Source organism: Megalopta genalis, unplaced genomic scaffold (assembly GCF_051020955.1).
Source record: "Megalopta genalis isolate 19385.01 unplaced genomic scaffold, iyMegGena1_principal scaffold0021, whole genome shotgun sequence".
NCBI lineage: Eukaryota > Metazoa > Arthropoda > Insecta > Hymenoptera > Halictidae > Megalopta > Megalopta genalis.
In genome coordinates, this window is record NW_027476091.1 from 1,783,859 (window position 1) to 1,808,903 (window position 25,045).

At 53.1% G+C, this 25,045-nt stretch overlaps 1 protein-coding gene and 1 pseudogene across 1 annotated transcript; both read left to right on the forward strand.

Moving 5' to 3' along the window:
* Positions 1 to 13,417: 13,417 nt before the first annotated feature.
* On the forward strand, positions 13,418 to 14,440 carry LOC143260823 (histone-lysine N-methyltransferase SETMAR pseudogene; annotated as a pseudogene).
* An 8,435-nt stretch (positions 14,441 to 22,875) lies between these two features.
* Positions 22,876 to 23,733, forward strand: LOC143260824 (uncharacterized). Its single transcript, XM_076527448.1, has one exon. It carries the CDS (start codon positions 22,876 to 22,878, stop codon positions 23,731 to 23,733), a length of 858 nt encoding a protein of 285 aa, XP_076383563.1.
* Positions 23,734 to 25,045: the final 1,312 nt, after the last annotated feature.

The following is a 25,045-nucleotide window of genomic DNA, read 5'->3' on the forward strand; positions in this document are numbered from 1 at the left end:
GGCAGTAATGAAAAAGGAAAGGAAAAGGCGAGTAAGTCTCCGAAGAAGGTGAGAAACCCGTTTTGTTCAACAACGGACCCGGATTATGGAGTTAGCGCAGAGAAACCGGATATGGAGCAACATCTATTTAACTTTGAAAAAGAAAGGCACATGGAGATGCTGCAGGATTGGCAGACGAATCGAAAGAAAATAGAGAGGGATTCGGTAGAACATAATAAAAGCCACGAGTGGCATACATACCGATCCAAATTACTTACAGCGTCGAACTTTGGCATAGTGTGTCGGCGAAGGAAAACAACCAACTGTGGAAATTTGGTAAAGTCACTGCTGTATCCAAACATATTGAATCTGCCTGCCATTGAATATGGTCGGCAGTGTGATAATATTGCCCGCGAACAACTTGCGAAGGAGGAAGATGTGGAAATCCGTATCGTGGAAATTAAATGCCCGAAGACGGCAGAAAAGTTCTCGCCAGAAGAAGCGATAAAAAATATTCAACCCGTACGAAGAATATTTGAAGATGATGCAGGTACTGCATTACGCAGAACCCATCACTATTTTTACCAAGTGCAGGGACAACTGCACATAACAGGTCGACAATATTGTCTGTTTTGTTTGTGGACACCAAAGGGTATGAAAACCATAAAAGTAAGCAAAGACGACACATTTTGGCAGAATGAAATGAAATCGAAATTGTCGCGATTCTACGTCCATTGTATGTTGCCCGAAATATTGGACAGCCGCTACATTAGGAACATGAGTATCCGAGAGGCCACAGAAACGGAGTACAAAAAACCAATTGTGATTAGCATGAAACTAATTAAAAAACCTCAAGCGAACCCACGCAATGTAGGGTCGCACACTTAGTGTACGCCTTCGCTGATTATTTCAGCGAAGCAAATTTTAAAAAGATCTCAGCTCGCGAGTCGTTAGATTCGCTCGAGCGTACCCACGCAATGTCGGGTCGCACACTTAGTATGCGCCTTCGCTGATTCTTTCAGCGAAGGAAAATTTAAAAAGATCTTAGCTCGCGAGTCATTAGATTCGCTCGAGCGTACCCACGCAATGTCGGGTTGCACACTTCGTGTGCGAATTTTTCCTTGCATGTTGCAGATGATGTTCACGCGGATCGGCAGTGAGGTGTGCTTGCGATGCTACCATTGACAGCGCCAATGCGGTTGAGGGAACGACCGACAATGTTCTGGCCAGAAGGAAAGAAATCGCTCTGGCATTCAACGCCGGGAAAACTGTAGGTATATGCAATATATATGTACGATGAAATGTACATTCATAATGTATGTACTTCTAATTCTACTTCCGTGTTACAGTCGCAGTGGAAGACCATTCTCGGCAAATTAGCTCGGGAGGCGGAAACCATCTCCCTTTTGTCCGGAAGGTAAGAAATCGCTCTGGCATTCAACGCCAGGAAAACTGTGGGTATATGCAATATATATGTACGATGAAATGCATATTCATAATATATATACTTCTAATTCTGCTGTTATATTACAGTCGCAGTGGCGAAATATATTAGGCCAGCTGGCTCGGGGGACAGCTAGGCCTAACCTGGCGAACCTAGTGGCTGCTGATGTAAGTAAATGAAAAATACTTTTATATATAATTTAATATAGTAATATATATATAATAACAAATAATAATAATAATATATACTTATACGTTGCAGAGAGAGCTGAAAAAACTTTTAAAAAAAACTGTTTATGGCCCCCAGAAGAGGGGCAAAAAAGGGGAAAAAAGAAGAGGAAGAGGAGGAAGAGAAGGAAGAGGAGGAAGGGGAGGAAGGGGAGGAAGAGGAGGGAGAGGAGGAAGAGGAGGGAGAGGAGGGAGCGCCAAATATATCGTTAATTTTTATTAAATGAAAGTTTGAATAAAAAATTTAAATTAAATAATGGTAAATTTAGTGCCAGCACCAACGGTTAAACTACTGTTATTCGTTAATTTTAAGAATTTTTAAATTTTTAAAGACTGATTTGGTATTAAGTAATTATTGGGGGCTGTTGCCCGTCACTTTCGTTATAAATGGAATAAGTCTGTTTTCATTAAAATTTTAGTTTAACAATAAGTGTTTCATTTACATTGAAAGGATTCTGAATAAGGAAAATTTTATTATTTGTACGAATTATAAATATTATTGATTTCTCTCTTAATTTAATATATTTGAAACCTGATTACCTGATTATAAGTTATAGTATTTATTTAAGAATAAATGTAATGATTTTAAAATGTGTGTGCGTGTGTTGTAGAAGAATAAAGTAATATTAATATAAGTAAAAGTGATTTTTGTACTTTTTGTATCAGGGTTAATTAAAATAAAGTTAGTGTTTTTAATTATCTTTTAATTATCTTTTTAATTTGAATAATTCCGTGTACGAACAGAATTCAACGAATGATTTGCAAAGCTGATTTAATAATAAATAATCGCGTTAAGGGACGTAAAGCATTTGTTTATTAGAGAGATATGAAAAATATTATCAGTAAGAAACTCACCCATTTAGTTGAGGATGCATTTGCTGGCTGAAATTCACGATGTCGAAGGGCACTGACCTTGTACAACGTACAGCTGATCTTTCACTGCACTGTCACCAAACACTGATCACTTAATTAATCACTGATAATCCGAAACATTTGTGGATATTACGAAAGATGACTGAGACGCGTTTGCAGATAATCGTTTGTAGGACACGTTCGCGGATAATCGTTTATTCGACGTGTTCGTTCGGCAGTCGACGTTTCACTGCCAAAAAATCGAGGCCTCGACCGTGGGCCCTTGTCGTTCGTTGTTCGGCCGTCCGAGAAAATGACACTCGATACCGCAGAGTGATAGCGTGGCGGACACAGTTTACGTCTCGGCATATCTTGTTTATTTCATTTGGTGGTACCCTGCGCTTCGAAGAAAATGGTATCGGGTGTTATTTCCTCGGACGGCCGAAAGACGAACAAGGGCCCACGGTCGATATTATATTTGAAAAAAGGAATTACCTGATTATAAGTTATAGTATTTATTTAAGAATAAATGTAATGATTTTAAAATGTGTGTGCGTGTGTTGTAGAAGAAGAAAGTAATATTAACCCTTTGCACTCGAGGCCTTTTTCGCTTGCGCAAACCAGCAACTCGAGACGATTTCGGACAAACTATGCAAATATTTTAGAAGTAGTTTACAAATATTTATTAACAAATAAATGTATAAAAATAATAATATTTCACTAGTTTACTTATTTATACGTTGAGAACAACAAACTTTTATAAATATTACACTCTGTAATTAGTTTTGGTGTGATATTTTGTAAAACAATATCCTATATTATATAATATAATATAGGAATATATATAATAACAAATAATAATAATAATATATACTTATACGTTGCAGAGAGAGCTGAAAAAATTATTCAAATGAACCATTTATGGCCCCCAGAAGAGGGGCAAGGAAAGAAGAAGAGGAAGAGGAGGAAGAGGAGGAAGAGGAGGAAGAGGAGGGAGAGGAGGGGTAGGAGGGGGGAGTTCTAAATATGTTTTGAACTTTTATTAATAAAAGAATCGTTTTTATCATTTCTGTTGTTCATTTTATTTACGAATTGCTCCATCACCATCAGTTTTTTAAATAAACGAACTACATTTAAATTATTTGTTTACTTCGCATTATCTACATATCACATCCAATCCCACTAGCACTGTCCGACGATTCAGAAAAGTCTAAGCTGAGGGGCTTCGGTTGTAGAAAGGACCATTTTTTTTATAATTGTTCAGATATTTACAATATTCGACGAGCGTTCTTGCTGCAACTGCCGCGCCGCTCACGACTGCCCCGCACGCCACCTTCCCCTGGTCTTGTAACCTAGCGCGCGCCAGAATATCTTCGTGACAACTGTTCGTATCAACCAAGATGGACGTGCCAATATTCCAGTGAGCAGTATGGGAGTTGGATATTTCGATTCAGAAAAGTCTAAGCTGTTGGGCTTCGGTTGTAGAAATGACCATTTCTTTATTATGTACTATGTTTAGTCGCTATCCTTCTCTTTCAGCTTTCTTTCTCTCTTACGTCACATTTTTACCGACACCCGTGATAACAGAAACATATGCGTGTGCCACCTGACGGTCGAAAATGTTTTTATTTTGGTTTGGCTAATGTCCGTTCGCACAACTGTAGCGCGACGATCAACTCGGAGTGCTGGCTGATCTGACCCGGGCCCTTAAGACGATCGTTTGCGACGATCGTAGACCGCCCCTCCCGGAAGCCGAACTGGCAGTCCGCCAGATCGGGGCCATCGCGGGATAGGTGCCTGGCGAGGCGGGCGGCAATGATCTTCTCAAAGATCTTGCCCACCTCGTCCAGGAGACAAATGGGCCGGTACGCGGAGGGAGAATCCGCAGGCCTCCCATCCTTCCTTAAGAGGACCATCCGACTTCTCCTCCAGAGGTCCGGGAACACCCCGGACCTCAGGAGCCCGGAGTAGAGGCTTCTCAGCCTCTCTCCCAGGACGCTCATGGCAAGCAACCAGACCCGGCCGGGGATACCGTCCGGCCCCGGGGCAGTATTCTTGCCCCGGAGCCATTTGACCACCTCGGCCATTTCCTCCGGCGCGACCTCCAGATCCGGGGACCATTCCTCTTCCCCTGGCTCAGGATCGGGCCGGGACGCCTCCCCGTTAACGGGAAATAAGGCGCTCACGACCCGTCCGAGCAACCCCGGATCCAGGCTCTCCGTCACAGGGGGCGCCCAGGGACGTAATCGTCCCATCGCCATTTTGTATGGGCGCCCCCATGGGTCTCGGTTTAAGGTACCGAGAAGGTCGCACCAGGCCTGGCTCTTCGCCTGCCTGATGGCCAGCTGCAGGGCGACCACCTTCTCCCTGTATCGCCCATACAGCTGGATAGCCAGCTCTACGTCGGAACGTCGTAGTCGACGGGCGCGGGCGTACTGGCGTCGCGCGCGGACGCACTCTTTGCGCAAATCCGCTATCGCGCGCGACCACTAGTACACCGCCTTCCTCGGGAAGACCCTGGCCCGGGGCATGGCGATGTCGCAAATCGACGTCATTGCGCCCCGGAACCAATGGGCCTCCCTTGTCCCGTCGACTGGCCCGGCCGGTGTTGCCGGCCAGGCCACGACGTGGGCTGCCGCCATCAGCGCGTCCTGGTCGAGGCGCTTCAGCGCCCACCGCGGCTGAGGCGATCCCTCATCAGCGGGGCGACGTCGGGGCGTCGATGGGGCGGCGGAGAGGCCGAGAACAATGTACCTGTGGTCGGACAGCGTCTCGACCTCCTCCGCCACCCTCCACCCCGTAATACGGCGCGCGGCCGGGGGCGTTGCCCATGACAGGTCAACGATGGACCCCCCGTTATACCGCACGCACGTATGGACCGAGCCCGTGTTTAGAAGACGGAGCTCGAGTCCCGCCGCCCAATCAAGCACCTCCCGGCCCCTCGGGTCTGTCCTGGGGGAACCCCAAGCTGAAGACTTGGAGTTGAAGTCCCCCAGGACCAGCACAGGACGTGGCTGGCAGCGGGAGACGCATCTCCCTACCACGTCCAGATACTGCTCAAATTCCTCGAGGAACCATCTCGGAGGTGCGTAGATCGCCACAACCGCGGTGCCGCCCCAGTCAACGGCCAGGTATCCCCGGCTGCGCTCGATAACGGAGCACGCCGGGGACCCCGGCCGGCCTGCCCATATTATAACGGCGGAGCCACTCAGGTCCCCCATCCAATGTGGATGGTCGGGAATCCTGTACGGCTCCGCCGCTACGGCCAACCCGGCACCCCGCTCGACCATGAATTGCACATGAAGGTCCTGTGCCCTGACCGAGCGGTTCAGGTTGGCCTGTATTATAGAGCCCTTGGGCCCCATTATGGGCAGGCCTCAACATCCATCGCCGCCGCGGGAGCGGTGACGACTGGGGTCTCTTTGGCCCCATCCGCCCCCGCGGGCGCGACGATGGCACCTTTTGGTGCCTCCTTCGGTTTGTTGGCCACGGTGGCCGCCGCCTTAGCCACCGTGGTCTTTCTCCCCCTGCTCCCTCTGCCGCGTCTCGCGCTGGCAGGGCACGTCCGGCTACCGAGGCGGTGACCGGCTGGCTTGCCTACGCTCGCACAAAGCGGGCAATTTGGCTTTGCCATACAGCCGGTCACTTTGTGGTCCCGACTGCCGCACCCAAAGCAGCAGTCGGAACGATCCTCGGCCGCTGTGCACCGCTGCCTAGTGTGGCCCAGGCCAAGGCAGCGATAGCACTGCAAGGGCCGGGCGCTGAGGGCCTCCACCGTCGCCTGAGTCCAGCCCACCGTGATTTTGCCCGCGACCGCGACTTTGCGTGCGGCCGCAGCAAGGCACTGGACCCAGAGGGTGCCCAAATCAGAGGGGGAAGGCCGGATTTCGCCGGTCCTCACATCCCCCCCGGTCGCACCCTCCCACACGGGCGACAGCTGTGGCAATCTCCGTCGGCGTGGTCGAGTCTACCAGGTCGCGCACTCTAAGGTTGGCCTTCTTTATTGGGCGCGCGACCTTCACGCCGGTTCCCGCCAGCGCGTCCGCCATCTTTGCGGCAAGGACAGTGGCCTTGGCAGCCCCATCTGCTCCGGGGACCTCCAAAATAATCCCCCCCGTCACCGCCCTCCTGGGCTTCAATGAGGCGATGCCAATTTCTGCCAGGTCTATTTTGGACCTGGCAGTGGTCATCGCCTCGGCATAACTCATCGCCCCGCCGGCCGGTACCGTTATTGTAACGGCAGCCATGCGGGGCGGACGCGGCGGCAGAGGAGCCCTCCTGGGGGCAGCCGATGCCACCCGTTTGGCCGCCCTCCCGGTCGGAGCGGCCTTGGCAGCTGCCGCAGATTTACCTGCGGCAGCCGCCTTTTTGGCCTTCCGGCCAACTACCTGGGACCACACCTCAGTTGGAGGTATGGTGGAAGGCAGCGCAACCGCAGGGGCGGCCCGGGGCTGAGCGGGCTGACTCTGGGCCGCCTTAGCGGCCACAGCCCCCCCTTACCGCCACCCTTTTTCCCCCCTTCCTGTTCGTTGGCAGAGGGGGGGGGGCAGATGGCACGGGTGCCACCGACTGCGGGCCCCGCACTCGCGGAACCAGCTCCCTCAGTTTGATGCCAAACTGGCATCATTCAGGGAGCCGATCTGCGCCAGCAAGTCTGCTGGCGCAGCCGCGGGCGGAAGGAAAGACCTTCCTCGTCCAAGGCATTTGGGCCCTCGGACATCGGCAACCGGCAGCCGCCCCGTGTCCCCCCCACCCCGGGAGGCAGCGGCGGAGGCATCCCGGCATCAGCCGGCCCCGCCTCCACCGCTTGACGGAGTCGGGCAACCTCAGCCCGCAACTCCGCCATCTGGTCCTTCAATTGGGCGTTTTCCGCCTCCAACAGCCGGGTAGCGTTGGGAGCCGACCTGATCGCCAGCTCCGCAACGCCCACCCGGCTGTTCAGTGCCGCCGCCTGCAGGGATCGGACCGCGCTGGCCTTTAGCCCCATCGTCGCGGCAGAAATCCTGGCGACGTCGCCCAGGCTCTCTATCACCGCCGCCGCTACGTCCCGCATCGGGCGGTTGCGGAAATCCGCAACGACCTCCACATCGTCCGGAAGCGGGTCGCCCGATCTCGCGGGCTTCGGCCCCGGAGCAACCGGGTCAAAGATGCCCGCGATGAGGCTTTTGTCGGCCTCTGCCTGCTTGCGTTTGCCCTCATGGAGGCCAACGTATTCCCCGGTCGTTGGTCGCCGGCCTCGTTTCCTCGTAGAGGTACCTGGGACGCTCTGCGTCGAGTGGTGGGAGGAGACAGAAAAGTCCGACTCCACCCCCCCATCGCAATCGCCAAGGCCCGCAGCAGGCCTCTTTGCGCCGCGTGTGGCAGAATGCCCCCGCGACACCGGCTCCACATATCTCTCGAGGCGCACGATAGCCTCGCACGCCTCCCCCTCACGCTCGTTACCCCCCTCCCCAGTTTTGTTTGTAAATGTATCCATAGCTGATCCCACGAGTGTGGTCGGAAAGGAGGTCACTCCGGGTAGAGCCGCCATACCCGGGGAAGGCTAATACGCCCGGGGGGTCGCCAGGTACCCCGGGGTTGTCCGCTAACGATTGGTGCACCCACCAACCATAGCTGGCGCTTACTCCAGCTACGCCCTCTTCACCGCGCAACACTGCTTGGGGCTAGGGATTTTTTTAGTGGGGTTGTCATCATCGCGGTCCGGCCGGTTAAGGCAAGACCCCCGTTCCTGTAAAACATGACCACAGGTTTACGGTATGTGTCCGACTTTAGTTGGCCCCTCACCTCAAACCACTCCGGCCAGGTAGAAACTGCCAGGGAATAAAATCCCCGCCGGCACAGCCTTGAGGATCATTAGGGCACGAAGCCCACCCACCACGACAAGGTAGCGGTCACGGGGGGGGGGGGACTAAGGAGGACCTGGAAAAATCCTCCGAAAGAAAAAGATCACGGAAGCCGGGCTCATAGCCGACCTGCCGCCGAAGAAGAAGCCCCGAACTATCGTGTACGCGGTACCGAACGAAATCTCGGAGGCAACACTTCTAGCTGCGCTTCATAAGCAAAACCTCGAGCACCTCAGCAGTTAGTGTCGTCGTTGTGAGTCTAAAGATGGGCTATGCCTGGGTCCTATGTGGACTATACTAGCCGCTCTTTCGACGGGTGCCGATGGTCTGGCTCTACCCTCGTTCGTTATCGTGACAGGGGAAGACAACGTGCTACTCCCGCTGCCACCTCGAGTCCAACCCAATCCAGGCACTCTTGACGGAGTAGTGTTAAAGTCAATTTATCTCCGCAAGAGGGGCTTCAGCCTGGCCCGAGGGGACGAACCCCGAGGGATCCGCCCAGCATGCCGTTCGAATGGCGGAGTGGACAAGTCCACATCTGCCCGTTACTCAAGTCGGACACGGGACGACTCCGAAGCTAGCGCCGCCTGATAGGAAGCGCAAGCTGGGTCCCGCGACTTGTGTGCACTAGCCCACCCTCTGTCCTTGCAATTAGAGCAGACCGGAGGTTCACTCTTCTTGCTACAGAGCGTGAAGGTATGCCCCTTTTGGGAGCAGTGACCGCACACATCCTCCTTGAATTTACAACGCTTCGAGGTATGCCCGAAGCGTTGACAACGGTAGCACCGAAGCACCTGGACGAAATCCCGTACACGACAGGAGTTCCATCCAAGGTAAACTCGGCTACCCCTCTGCTTCAGCCGCTGAAGATTCTGCGGACTGACGGCAACGACCCAGTTGGCTGTCTCCGGGGTCTTGCCAGCCATGCGGCTGACCCGAATTCCCGAAGGCACATCCTTCTGGTTCGCATCGCAGAGATTTTGCCTCCAAATACTGGAGGCAATTTCCTCCTTACCCATCCGACGCGGGACGTCGTAAACTAAAACCTCGGGGTCCCGCTTGGTAGGTAAGGAGACGGACAGACCCGCGCTCCGGAGCTTCTTATTGCCAACGAAGGCTTGCAGGTCCTCCTTTCGGTCGGTCTCGACGACGATGCCACCGGAGTGGATGCGTCGGACCGACTTTACTCGTTTCGCCTCCTTCGCTGGTTTAATGAGGGACAGAACAGTAACCTTCGTAACTTCGCTGCTCTGTCCTTTTTCCTTCGGCGGGAAGATTTTTACCACATGCTGCGATTGTGGCCGTCTCCCCGCTTCCGGAGTAGCTCCTTTGCAGTCGACTTTGTTCACATGGGCGTAAGTCGGCTGCGCGTCATTGCAGGCCGTCTTCGGGAGAGTTCCCTTGGACGGCCCAGGTCGCATCGCACTCATTACGGCAGGACGCGCTTTTAGGTCCGCCCTGACCGCGGCGAGTTGCCCTTCGACGAAGCTATTCCGTTGAATAAGGTCCTGAACCAACTCGTTGAGTGCCTCAACCTCGGCGAGTATCTTTGACCCGGACTCCTTGTTGACTTTCGACTCAGGTCGAAAGCAAAAGGTCCGTATTTCGGACACTCGCCTAAAGGCTTCGTCTCTTACGAGATCGAGAGGCCGTACCTTTTGCCCGGAGAACGTCCCCTTCGGTCTCCTGGCCCGGTTTACTGCGGCCTTGCCGGTGGGTGCGCCCGGCTTGGCTCGCTTCGACTTTTTGGTGACGGTTTGCCAACCGTCACCAGTAGGGTCCTCGACACGCTCGGGTGCCGACTGCACCTTCACGAGTGACGTGTCTCCGACTCGTTCGATTACTACCACGTTACCGGTGTCCGGCGTACCTTCTACCGTGGGCTCGGTTTTCACCGAGACCGCTCACGTGGGAGTCACACATCTTTGCAAGATCACACGAGGATTGGCGATATTAATCACCTTCCCGGATCTTGTCTTTCTCACAGACGCGGGGGGACTGACAGCTGCATTTGCAGTTCCCGCGTCTGCGGCGACGGCTTCACTCCGAGTAGGAGCTGGACCCGTCGTCTTTGGACGCTTAGTTTTTGTTTGTTTTTCATTTTTCAGACCCATAATGTGTCTTGGTCTTTCATCCAGTGCGCTCCCCGGCCACCACCGACCCGCACAATTTGGAACCCGCCAAAGGCTGAGTTAGGGCTACGCACCGAATATAGTCTGCTGGCTGGGTCGGTTACCTTACCCAGCCCGCGTCCTCGCCCAGCAGAACCCACTTGCCCGAAGCGTGTGGTCGTTCCAAGCCGATTGACTGGACCAGGGCTGCTTTTCTCGTCCAGCCGCCCATCTAGCCGAAGCAGAGGCCAAAGGTACGTGTTGGGGACGTCTCACCCGCAGGAGAGGGCCCCCTCAGATCCCAGGATCCTCTTTTCCGACGACAAGGGTCGCCACGCACGGCAAACACGTGGGAGACAGCAGTCGGAGAGGCTGCCTCTTCCTCTCCACCACACTTCGTTCAGTTCGCTGCGTATTTAAGAACACGAGCTATCCAGCGGTACCTTTTTCGTGGAGGCTCAAGTGTGGCTAGGGCACGTTTGCCCCTTGCGGCCTGGGTTGCCCAGGGGATTGATTGCATCCCATGTATTCCTGAGCCCAGCGGAGTGTTGTCTAGTGGCGTGTTCCGCCCACGAAAAACGGTCTGAAAAACCGTTTAACGTAAACTGGGGAACTGATGCCACGAGTGACAACAGTTCCCCAGTCGGAAGTCATACAGCACATACAGTGCTGTACAAAGAACACGCCACATCCCGTATGCTAAATCAGGGCCTCGCCATTATGCGAGGTACTACATGTACGACGCACTGACGGTCTCTAATGCCTTCATCGCCGATACACCCATCGACTCGGCCGATCAACCCTCCTACGCGAGGGCTAGTTCGGGGGTTATCTCCCGCCCTGGGTGGCCACAGACCGCCACCGCCGAGCACCTCAGCAGTGAAGAATTCGCCCAGAAAATCAAGGTCTTGTTCAAAACAGGTGACAGGACGAAATACGCCACGAACTGGATGTTAAAGGTATCGCCGGATGTAAGAGACCAACTAAATGCAGCAGGTAGAGTTTTCATAGGTTGGCACTCGTGCTCCCTGCGAGACTATAATACCATAAGCAGGTGCTACAAGTGCCAATCGTTCGGGCATATCGCCAAAAACAGTAAAGCCATCATGGAGACGTGTGGCCACTGCGCTGAGGACGGACACGCACATGCGAAATGTTCAAACAAGGACAAAAGCCCCTCATGCGTCAACTGTAAAAGAATGAAGCGGCCACATAACCACTCCTCAAGATCAAAGGATTGCCCAGCCTACTGTCACGCAATGGAGGTGCAGAAAATAAAGACCGATTATGGTAAGTAAGCCCACAACGTTTACTAACACAGTAACCACTGGAGGCAATACTCCGCAACACAGCAGGGATCCTATCCCCAACATTACACTAGCACAGATTAATGCAAACAATTGCAAAACGGCCATGGATAGTTTCGAGGAAGAAGCTAGTGTCCTAGCAATCCAGGAGCCACACATATACCAAAACACGAAACACCCGAATAGCATGGACATGAATGCGCAGTTAATCATAGATAACAAACCTTTTTCCAGCAACGCATCTAGAAATAAAATGAAAAGCGCCCTAGCCGTCTGTAACCCGGCGTTCACGGCACTGAAGATTGATCACCTTGTGTAACACGCACTTCACCTGTGTAGAGCTTACGGCAGGGGATCAAAACTTCTATGTCGTGAGCGCCTATTTCCAGTGCTCGGACCCCATCACCAGGTATATTGACCATCTGGATAAAATACTGTCCAGCCTCCGGGGCAAGAGCGCCATTGTCCTTGCGGGTGTGAATGCCAAGTCGACGCTGTGGCACAATGCAGATAAGGACAACAGAGGGGAATTGGTGGAGGATTTAATCTCACACCACAACCTCTTCGTCGGCAACAGGCCTTCGATCCTATGGACCTTTGATAACATGAGAGGCAAATCTAACATCGATGTATCCCTGGTCGCCGGTGCGCTGGTGAACAGGGTGCATCGATGGCAGATACACGATAGCCAAACCGCGAGCGACCATAATCTAATTACTATGAAAATAGACTACTCCTCAGCAGGGGCTCCCAGATGCTCCTCAAACAGATTCAACCTGAAACGAGCCAACTGGGAGAAATTCGGGGAAGTACTCACTGCTGATTCCCGGCATATTCATGAATCAACTGCATTGTGCGACTGCGACGCCAACCGGCAGGCCACGGTAATCGAGGGCATGATAGCTCGCGCCTGTAGCGCGGCAATCCCCAGGAAAACCTGCTTCGCTAAGTCGGTTCCCTGGTGGACTACGGAGCAGGACACGCTGAAAAAGAAAGTCCGAAGGTTCAGGAGGCAGTGTCAACACACGAGAAACCACACACAGCTAGAACAACTAATAAGACAATACAAATAAACAAGAAACAAATACCACGCACACATTAGAAAAGCAAAACTCCTGAGCTGGCACTCGTTTGTGACAGCTGAGGAGAACAAAGACCCCTGGGGAATAGTGTACAGACTACAAACCAGGAAAGTACACGCCGCTAAGGCCTGCATCAGCCTCACAGACAATAATACACACACAACCACATGGCAAGACACTGCTGCACTGCTCCTGCGTAGCCTTATACCGGATGATGAGACGAGTACTGAGACGCAATGGCACAGGTGACCTCGGTCGAATGTACGAGAGCCGCCGCACACCGCTAACACCACTTGCTTCACCACTGCGAAGATTGACGCTGCCATTCGGTAACTGAAAAGGAGGAAGGCCCCAGGTATTGACGCAATGGAACCCGAAGTAGTGTTAGGTTGTTAAGAATGAAACTTGTAGTTTACAGTTTTGCCAACTTTGACAGCTTGGTATTTGACAGTGCCTTAATATTCTTCTATGTTGTTTTTTTTTGTTAAGAAGCTACACATATTGCCGGTAAAAGGAAATTATCCTAAGCTCTAAAAAATATTATTAACTTTTTCAAAAAACTGTTTTTGATAATGGATCGGTCGGAAATTCGTATTGTAATGAACTATGAGTTCTTACGTGGAACTACGGCATCGCAGACCGCGCGAAACATAAATGGTGTATTTGGTTCTAATGTAACTACTCAGCAAACAGTATCAAAATGGTTTGCCAAATTTCGGAGTGGTAACTTTGACCTCACAAATGATCCACGCGGTCGCCCAGAATCAAAGGTCAATAATGACGTACTAAAGGTCACCGTTGAGTCTGATCCATCTCAAAGTGCTTATGAATTATCATTAAAGTTCGGTGTAAGCAAACAAACAATATTAACTCATTTAGCTCAAATCGGGAAAGTGAAAAAGTTAGATAAGTGGGTTTCTCATGAACTCAACGAAAACCAGAAACAAAAGCGTTTGGAAGCTTGTTTGATGTTGCTTTCTCGCCACAAATCTGATCCATTTTTGAATCGAATAATCACTGGTAATAAGAAATGGATTCAATATGACAGTCGTAAGCGTTCAGCGCAGTGGTTAGACAAGAACGAATCTCCAAAACATACTCCAAAGCGTAGTATTCATCAGAAGAAGTTGATGGCCAGTGTTTGGTGGACTAGTGCAGGTGTAATTCATTACGAGTTCATGAAACCAGGCTCATCGATCACAGCAGAAATATACTTTAAGCAACTAGATAAAATGATGCTAGAACTTTAAAAAAAACAGCCCAGATTGATCAACAGATCGACTCCTATCTTACTGCAAGATAACGCCAGACCACACACTGCGCAAATGACCGTGGCAAAATTATAGGAATTGGAGTTGGAACTTCTTCATCATCCTCCATATTCACCAGATCTAGCTCCCACAGACTACCACTTCTTTCGTAATTTGGACAACTTCTTAATAGGAAAAAATTTCAATTCCGATAATGCAGTAAAATTTGCCTTCCAGGAATTCATAGACTCTCGTCCATCAGGTTTTTATACCACCGGGCTGAACAACCTGCCGCTTAAATGGCAACAATGTGTTGATAATTTGGGCGCATACTTAGATGAGTAAAATCGTTTCTTGTGTTTATAAATTATCAGCAAACTTTTCCTATTTTTCTACAAATATCATACTTGACGACCTGATACAAAGGGCCTGGCCCGTACTACACGCGGAGATTACGCAATTGTACAACAAGTGTCTCTCATCGGCTACATTCCCGGAAAGATGGAAACGGGGTGAAAGTAAAGTTCTCCTAAAGAACGAAGAAAAAGACCCAGCTAATTGCAAATCTGATACAGGGTGTTCCACAATTATTTTAACAGCCGAAAATGAGGGGTAGCTGAGGTCATTTGAAATAACTTTTTCCTTTGCGAAAATGCAATCTGCGGCTTTGTTTACGAGTTATTAACGGAAAACACTGACCAATGGGAGGTAACGGCGCGAAGTTCGAGAGCCCGCAGCACGAGACTCTGACAGAAGGTCCGGACGGACTCGAGCCGCGTTCGAAGTACTGAACAAATCATGAAGCGAGAACATTCCGGATTTTTTTTTACTACGTAACAGTGATATTTTTAAGAAAAACGCTATTCACCTTTACTTTAGAACATCTGAAGAATATTTACTAATTTTTCGAACCCGAAATAGTAAGTAATTTAACCGTGACGGCCGTTTTAATTTTCTAGTGTGCATGACACCTTGTGTGTAACATATGACATTTTTAAGCAAGGTGCACCGTGAAGATTAACAAAGTATGTAAATGATATTTTAATTTAAATAATTCCGTGTCCGAACACAGTTCAACGAATGATTCGCAAAGCTAATTTAATAAATAATAATCGTGTTAAAGGACGTAAGGGATATGTTTGTTAGAGAAGTATGAAGAATATTATCAATAAGAAACTCACCCAGTTAGTTGTAAATCCACTTCATTCAGGGGAATGTGTGCAGGACAGTGCATTGACCTCGAACAATGTCAAGGTCATGTCAAGGTTATGTCAAGGTTATATCAAGGTCAGGAAGGATGGGAGGCCAGGGGATTCTCCCTCCGCGTACCGGCCCATTTGTCTCCTGGATGAGGCGGGCAAGATCTTCGAGAAGATCATTGTTGCCCGCCTCTCCAGGCACCTGTCCCGCGACGGCCCCGATCTGGCGGACTGCCAGTTTGGCTTCCGAGAGGGGCGATCGACGTTCGACGCTATCGACCGTCTCAAGTCCCTCTCGCACAATGCCGTGGCAAGGGGCGGTGTGTGCTTGGAGGTGTCCATTGACATCGTCAATGCGTTCAACACCCTGCCCTGGTCCGCCATTAGGGCGGCCCTCGTCGATCACCAGGTGCCTCCCTATCTGAGGCGGATGATCGGGGCCTACCTGCGGGACAGGTGGGTTGAATACCCGGGCCGGTACGGGATGATACGGAGGGAAGTGGACCGCGGGGTCCCGCAGGGGTTCGTTTTAGGGCAGATCCTGTGTGACCTGGGTTACAACGCGGTCCTGGAAAAGGCCTCCCTGCCCGACGGTGCCACCCTCGTCTGCTACGCGGACGACACGTTGGTGGTCGCCGTCGGGAGTACCTTCGAGAGGACCATCCGACGAGCAGAGGTCGCGGTGGCAGACATCGTCGCGAGGATCCGCGATCTGGGGCTGAAAATATCCCCGGAGAAGGCCGAGGCTGTCTGGTTCCACGGACGGCCTCGGTCTCGGCCACCGGCCAGATCGTGGATCCGGGTTGGAGAAGCCTGCGTCGAGGTGAAGTCCAAGTTGAAATATCTCGGACTGATCCTCGACAGCCGCTGGAGCTTCACTGCGCATCTCGACTGTCTCGTCCGCCGAGTCGAAAAAGCGGCGGCCTCTTTGGGCCATCTGCTGCCCAACCTAGGGTGACCGGGAGATCTGGTGCGCCGCCTATATCTGGGCGTGGTGTGGTCTATGGCCTTATACGGTGCCCCAATTTGGGCGTCGTACGTGATGGCCAGCCGGCGCAACACGCGGTTGTTGCGCCGGCTGCAGAGGCGGATGGCCATCCGCCTCATAAGAGGTTACCGCACCACGCCTACAGTGGCGGTGCTTGCTCTGGCGGGAGAACTTCCTTTCGAGTTTCAGGCGGCGGTGCGCGCCTATGTTTGTAGGCGCACCAGCATCGCCAGCCGTGCTCGAGGGGCCCCGCCGGAGCGAGAGACGGTCGAGGGCTTCGAGCTCCAGGCCCGGCGACTAGCGCTCGCCAGATGGCGTGCCGAGCTTTGCTCCCACGCCGGCGAGCGCGTCCCCGGGGCTCTCCTGCCGCACTTCACCTCGTGGCGGGAGAGACGGCATGGCAGGCTCTCCTACCGAGCGACGCAGGTGTTCACCGGGCATGGCTGCTTCGGTGTCTACCTGTGTCGCATCGGGCGGGAAGCGACGACGGTGTGCCACCATTGTGGCGCGGCGGAAGACTCGGCGCAGCACACGCTGGAGGAATGTCCCGCCTTTTCAGCTCTGCGTCGAGTCCTAAAACCTAGTTTTAGGTCTGGCCTAGTCCAGCCTAGTTGGAGCCATGCTGGAGAGCCTAAGGAAGTGGGCGGTAGCAATCTCTTTCTGCGAAGAGGTAATGTCGCGGAAGGAGGCTGCCGAGCGGGATCGGGAACGAATCGATCGGACGGTGTGTGCGCCCACGCCGAGAACCCCCGGGCAGCTGAAAGTAGGCGGGCGGCGGGTGTACCAGAACATGCTGGTTTCATTGCCCGCCGCCCGCCAATAGAGGAGGACCTCCTCTGTTGGGAGTGGGGGGTAACGAGTCGCCTCAAGGAGGCGAGGGTTATATGTGATCATCCGCTATACTCGTCATCCCCCCGGCGTCCGCTGTGATCAGGGCGAGGGTTCTGGCCACCTTTCGCGCGGTCGCTGTGTCGGGGCGGTGCGGGGTGCGACCTCTCGCGCCGCCGAATTAAATGGACTTTAGGGGGGAGGATTTATATCCCCCCGGGACGCGGCCGGCCACTCCATATCATCTTGATGGCCGGCCATGCGAGGGGGAGCCGCGGTAGTGTTCTTCAAGAGTCCCCGTGGCTCCCCCGTTGAATCGCCATCGATCGGTTCAGCGTCCTCAGGTCGCCGTGGATGTTTTAGTGGGTCAAACCCCACACTACCCTCGTCCCGCTCCCCCGGGTGGGGCGGGGGTGTCTGGCGAGCAGATTTCCTCCACGTTAAATAAAAAAAAGGTTATGTCAAGGTCATGTCAAGGTTATGTCAAGGTCATGTCAAGGTTATGTCCCCTATGCGGTCGCCACCTTGTCGTGGTATAGGGGCTTAAGTATCCGTGATGAAGACTGGAGCGATGCCGGCGGGAACTTCGGTTCCTGGCAGGGCCTCCCTTGCCGGTAAGGTCCAGTCGGAGCGGTGAAAACTAAGCGCGGCCAATATACATATATATGGAGATGTCTAAAATGACTAATTCATTTACTGCTCAGGGGGCTTCGGAACTCCCAGAGCCCGTTGTGGACGGGTGTGGGCGAGCAGGCCCCGCGTAACGGTCATCCGACGACTGCTTATCGGGTAGGGTGGAACCCCTGGCTCTCCCGATGAATATTGTTACAGGGAAGACTCAAGGGCAACAGATAGACAACAAAGACGCCCGGGTGAGTCTTACCAGGATTGACTCGGTGGCGACTGCTCCGGCGAGGGACGGCGAGGGACGCAAGTCATCTGGGAGACCTGGACGAGGGGACCCTGGGGAGATCACCGATCATGCTGCGGGCAAACCTGACGACGTCGGAGATGTTTGGTACACCCCTAGGAAGAAGGTGGGCTATGGAGAGGGGGGGAGGACAGAATACAAAACCCCCTTCCTCCCTGCAAGGAGACTTCCAAGGATATTGCGCGGATAACACGGAAACATGAGGAAGTTGGGGCCTCTCTGCACACCGAACGTGAGCCGACGCATGCACAGAAGAGGAAAAGGCTGGACAGCTTGTCGAATTTCAGAGACGAAGAAAGCACGAACACAGCCTGTACACCGAATGATCCGATGCTGGGTGTTCCGGCCGAATCGCGGACCGCGGGTCAACGCACGTTCGACATTCGATGTACGCCGTCTCGCCGTTTTTGTCGAATAAACGGCGACGCGGCAAGACAATAACACGCTCGACGTGCGTTGGCCCGACCGTCAAACGCTCGCCTCGGCCGTTGTAAACACGCGGCGTTTTGCCTTAGGAGGCAATGACCCGGCCTTCGACGTCTGACGATGCTTCTCCTTGAACATCGGCCAGGTATCTATATATACTGCCGCAAATTTGATAACGGGGGATTTTTGGTAGACAACGTTATCGTTTATAGACCAGTATTATTCAGCGCCCCTGCGCCCATACGAAGCCGTGCTTCCATTTCATAGTCTCAGTGAAGCCGTGCTTCCATTTCATAGTCTCAGTGAAGCCGTGCTTCACTTCGTAACAAATTCGTAGCCGTGCTGCAATTTATACGTCGAACGGAGCCGTGCTCCAAGAATTGTAAACGAGGACTGTGGAGTCCAACAAATAAATCATTGTCGTCTCCTCACGACTTCCGGCAGTTATTTTGTGCCGTGTGCAACACTGGGTATCACGGACCAACTCAGGAAACTAATATCCTGCACCAAAGCGGTACAAGCGTACTGCAGGTCACAGCCCGGCATTGACCGCCTAACTATTTTCTTTTCTGCATCTCCTATCGAACACTGGACCTTCTTGCGGGCTCGCAGCCTATGCAGACTATCTGCTCGTCCTGGTCTACGCGAATAACAGTGCAGATCTAGAAAGCATTCTCCAATTGGTGGCGGACATCATTTCTCGCTGGTGCGACCAGCAAAAATTGTCGATGTCTGCAGCCTAAACCAAGGTGGTGTTCTTGAAAGGCTAGTTCAATAGAGAAACGCTGCCTTTTGTAAAAGTAGGTGATCGGAGTATCGCCAAGAAAGATTCCGTTAGGTATCATAATGTGTACTTCGATTACGGACTGGAAACTCATTCCCATGTTGAGTACTTGAGTGCTAAGTCTGTGCGAACGCTGAATACGCTAGCAAAGATTGTCAAGTCGAACTGGGGATTGAGGCATCGGGCCATGCGTACTATATATATGTACCGCAGACTGTCCCTTCCAATCGTAACGTATGCTGCTGCGGGTTAGGCAGACCATCTTACCTCTGGGACGAGTATGTTGCTCACTCCTTCATGCCCTGGTCAAGCTTTACAACCTATTAGTGCAGTTCGGATCCTACACAACACAATTGGGGGGGGGGGGTAGGACCACTCTCATACCAAAACCGGGTAAAGATTCTAAAGATGTGCAAAACCGGCGGTTTATTGCTATAGGATCGCTACTGGGTAGGATATTTTCTCGCCCACTAGAAAAAATATTACGAACCAAAATTACGAACAGCACTAGGACAAAAGAGATTCACAAAAAAGGATGGTTGTAAGCTTAACATTTCCATATTGGCCAGGGTCATGAGAGTGACGAAAGAGAAAAGTGGTGACGTGGTGACTATCGTCAATACAGCCAAAGCCTTTGATACCGTCCCCCATTCAGCTAAGGAGGATAGGCTGGTGCTTATGGGCATTCCGGCAATCATCAGAAAGTATATTAGGGACATGTACGATGACTGGTCCTGAACAGAGGGGTTCACTCGCCTACCTAGCACGCTGCAACTTGCTGTCGTGTGGCACTGGGAGTGAACACAGTCGGCGAATGCTCTCTGAGCGACGGTGGCGTGCGGTGCCAAGCACCCGCCACGCGATCTCAGCGAAACACACCATCCACAATCCCTACAAAAAATAGTTGGAGTAGGACACACTGCCTACCCAATCTAAAATAAACTCGCACACTCCTTACACGGACACGAGAGTTAAGACTGGGTCTTCCGTACCCAGCCTAATGAACGATAAGAGAAGGCGGCGATTTACCCACGTTCGGACCCCTCGTAGGTGTTCCGTCGGGGGGTAGGTAATCATCATTGTGTATGCCAACATTGACGAGGAAACATATCTGCGCCACCTTCGCGGTGGCCAGATTCACAATAAATGTCCCTATCTACTAGCGCAGGGCGCTGAACACAGGCAGAAAGGCGGGTAGGATACGGCTTGCCGGGTCCTATTCTGCTGATTCCTTAAGTACTAGGCGTTGTAGAGTAGCGACTACAAGACCCCGAAGCGCTAGCCAACCAGTGCTGGAGATGCGGTGTTTCCGAACATGGTAGTAGCGTAGCTACGACAGGTCCTACCAGTCGGCCTTCTAAATACTGGTATCTCGGGTGTCGGCGTGCCCACGAGGTCCCGGCCATCTGGCTCGGGATACCTCGGGCCGGCAGTGGGTAGGCCCATCGAGGGGGCAGTGGTAAATGGCTAAAGCTGGCCAGAGGCTCCTTCCCTTCCTTTCCTTACCTCTTCCCCCCCTCCTCGTTCTGTCCCCCCCTTAAATTGTTAGGGGCCTCGACGGGTGAGCTGCGGTATTCAGCTCGGGAACCGACCTGCTGAGCCGGTAGAGCATAGAAAGGGCTCGGCACCACCAGTTGTCTTTTTTTTTTTTTTAACGTGGGGGAAATCTGCTGGCCAGACACCCACGCCCCGCCCGGGGGGGCGGCACGGGGGTAGTGCGAGGTTTGACCCGCTAAACCCCCCCCCCCGGCGGCCTAGGGCGCTGGCGATTACTGGGGGAGCCACGGAAACTCTTAACGAACACAACCGCGGCTCCCCCTCGCCTGGCCGGCCACCAGGATGGAATGGCGGTGACCGGCCGCGTCCCGGGGGGAGATTTATCCTCCCCCATGAATAATCTTGGTTCGGCGGTGCGGGGGACCGCTCCCCGCACCGCCTCGTCACGACGGCCGCTTTTCAATGAGGGTGGCCAGGGCCCCCGTCCTGGGCACGGCGGCCGTCGGGGGCGACGATGTTCGTCGCCCCACTCCCGGTATAGGGAGGACACCTTCGGTTGGCGGGCGGCGGGCAATTAAACCAGCATAATCTGGTACACCCGCCGCCCGCCTATTCTCAGCTGCTCGGGGGGGGGCTCTAGGCGTGGGCGCATACGCCGCACCCCCCGCTCACGGCGACCCCGCTCGGCAGCCTCCTTCTGCAACATTACCTGTTCGCAGAAGGCGATGGCTGCCGCCCATTTTCTCGGGCTCTCCAGCATTGCCCCAACTAAGCTGGAGAGAGCGAGGTCGCGACCAACTTCCCTTCTTAGGACTTGGCGCAGCACTGAAAAGGTGGGGCATACATTGCGCTCGTCTGCCTCGACGGAGTTAGCTTGGACGGGGTCAAAAATATTGTGGAACTGGCATCCCCTCAGAACAATACAACGTTCTGCCTCTACCCAAGCAGGAGTGGGGGCCTGATAAGAGGGCAAGTGGCTCCAACGGCCTTGGCAGATCTGCAATGGAGACGGTGACCATATCCGGCAACGGGCAGTCATACGCGGATATTCTGCGCTCCGTCAAAAAAAGCGTGGACATAAGCCGAGAGGAGGTAAACATCGCCGCCGTCAAGTTCAATCAGAGAGGGCAATAGAGGTAAGGCAACTGGCTTCTCCACTATAATAAACCAGAAGATTGCAGGTGTCAGGGCGAAGGTGTCAACACGGAACTCCAAGACCCTCCACCTGAAGGGACTGGACGGGGACGCCACCCGCGAGGACATCCGAGAAGCACTCTCCAAGATCCTGGGTCCCAAGGTGGATACGCAGGAGCTCCAAGTTAAGGCCCTACGGCCGGGTTATGCAGGCAGTCAGAACGCCACCATCATCACCACGGCGGAGAGCGCCACCAAACTTCTAAATGCAAAGCGCTTTAGAGTGGGCTGGGGCCTCTGCCGGGTGGTGGAGCGCACTGACGTCGTCCAGTGCTTTAGATGCCGGGAGTACGGCCACCGCAGCACTACGTGCAGAAACGCGAACCGGTCAAAATGCTGCCACATGTGCTGGGACCCTGACGACGAGGAAAAGTGCCTAATCTGCGACACTCAGGGCCATAGAGCGGGTGACCGTAACCGCTCGGCATTCAGTAAGGCACTCGCTGAGGCGCGGGAGAAAAGCAAAAACCGAAGCAGGAAGGAGAAGGGACCCAAGGAGAAGCAGCTCGCCGAAGGCACCAGGAGAGCCTTCAGGACGCAAAAGCCTGCAGAGACAACCAGCAGGGACAAAGCCTCGGATCCAGATAACACGGGAAACATAGATGTCACCCGAGCGAAGACAGCGAATGCCGACGCCAGCGGCCCACTCCCGACCCCCATGGAAATCGAGCAGGACCAGGCGCTAACTCCAGCCGACCCGACTCAAGGGACAGAGAAAACGCCCGTGGCAAGGGTGACGCTGATTGACAGAAGTGCCTCGGAAATCTTCAGGGAAGACTCCCCCGAGAAGCACCCAACCACCAGCATGGGAGGTCGATCCAAGAAGCACGAGAGTAGCAGCAACTGCAACAAGGAACAGACCGGATATCACTAACGCATGCACAAACAACAACAGCTAACACGACACACTCTCAACAGCTAATACCCGTAGCAATGGCAAACACCCACAACCGCACAAACCAAAAGGGCAGGAAGAGAAAAGAGGACACACATTTAAACATACTACAGATCAACTTAAACCACTGCAGGCTAGCCCACAACCTGCTGCAACAGAACGCGGTCGACTGGGAAATAGACGCAGCCATCTGGATAACCGAAAGGGCCGCCATGAGGTTGGCCCCCATACAACTCCTGGCCAGTGCGGACGGATACGTGGCGGTTCGGATCAGTGATATCACTGTAGTGAACTGCTACTCTTCGCCGAACATACGCCTGGACGCCTTCGTGACCCACCTACAACATCTGGACGACCTGATGGGCATACTGGACCACAACCATACGATCGTAGCCGGGAACTTCAACGCGAAATCACCAGCATGGGGCTCTGCTGAGACGAGCTCACGGGGCACAGCCGCCCTCGAAATGGCCAATCGCGTCCGGATCTGCCCGGTCGTCAGCAAGGAAGGGCACACCTACAATAGAAACGGGCGGCACTCGCTGATTGATATCATGCTCTGTGGTAGGTCCGTGCTCCGGAGACTTGCCTCAAGCACCATCCTGAACACGGAAACCGCCGCAGACCACCTATACATAAGGTACGTGCTCACCAACAACACCACAAGTCGCGGAGAAATGCCTTGGTCGGGAGTGGTCGACGTGGACAGATTTTTCACGCTCTACAACGCGACTGCGACGCTGGCCTCCCCTTTTCGCATAGAAACAGCGGCGGACATCGACAGTTACATTAAGTTACTGAGGGAGCTCGTCGAGAAATCTATTCGGCCCCAATACCAGGCATCACACAGGCGTGGTGGTGGACGCCCGAGGTCGAGGCAGCAAGGCGGGCCGTAATTAGGAGCAGAAGATGACTCCAGAGAGCCAGGAAGAAGGGTTCAGCTCCCGGGATCGAGCTCTCCAGAGCCATCTACCTAACGCTCAAAAGAGACCTGAAATGGACCATTCAGGCCTCGAAGAACGCAGCCTGGAAGAGGTTTTTAGTTATGAGTTGTGTTCTTGTAAATAACTGGTGCGTGCGGTGTAATTACTAACTTTATTTGATAAGTTGCGTAGAATCACTTTAGGGTAGCGTGACGTCGTAGCAAGAGAGGTATGAGAGGTATGAGAGGTATGAGAGGTATGAGAGGTATGAGGGCGAGCGTCTCACTGCTGCTCTTTTTATATTATCCTGTTTGCCCCCGGCAAGGGCTCTGGACACCCCCTGATTGGTTGACCCGCGAATGGGTTTTCCCAATCAGCGTTGTCCATCTTCATCTCACCGCGTTGCCCCTTACGCCCTGAGCGCGTCCTGTTTTGGGACCGCGTGGTGATCGGAGTGGGTGCGTTTTTTTATGATGTAACGGCCTGGGTTTTCCTCAGGGCTGTTGCGCTCGGACTTCCGGCGTTCGGGTCCGTTTTGCGTGCCCTTCGGAATTCCCGCTTATTTATGACGGTCTCGTTGACTATCGAGAATCAGGTAAAAAAGAAACTCTACTGGCTTATTTCCATCCGGACAGGAAACAGCTTACTCAAAGATAGCCTTTTCGAAGGAGAGTCATAAATATGCTAGTCGTTTGCACGAGAAACAAATCTTTTCTTATGCGCGCCGACTGGCCGCTACAGGTTCATCAAGGATATTGACTCCAACACCTGGGGAAAGCCATACACATGGGTGGTGAGAAATATCAAAGGACGACCCCCCCATTCACCTTGAGCCAAAGAGAACAACAGGCGGTGGTGGGGGAGCTGTTCACCGTCACTTCTCCGGCACTCAACTGGAGGGCCGCCGAGGCCACATCCCGACGGCCCATCCCACGCGGATCCTCGGACGACGACCCGTACCCCCCGTTCACAGAAGACGAGGTGCGGGCGGTGCTGGAGAGGCTCAGGAAACGAGCAGTGGGACCGGACAACATGCCTCTGCCGGTCATACGTGCGCTTGCGGGGCGCGCGGTGGGCCACATAGCGCACCTGTTCACCAGATGCCTGGCCGTGGGGTATTTCCCTCGCGACTGGAAGGAGGTGAGGCTGGTACTGATCCCGAAAAAAGTGGGCCCGGACAACCGGCCCGCTTGGCGCCCACTGTGCATCCTCTCCAACCTTGCAAAGGCATTCGAGCTCTGCATTAAGGGGAGGATTGCACCCGTGGTCTCATTTTCGGACAAGC

Excerpts from the sequence above, each read along its gene's own strand:
- LOC143260824 (XM_076527448.1), top strand. The coding sequence starts at position 22,876 with ATGGCAAACACCCACAACCGCACAAACCAAAAGGGCAGGAAGAGAAAA.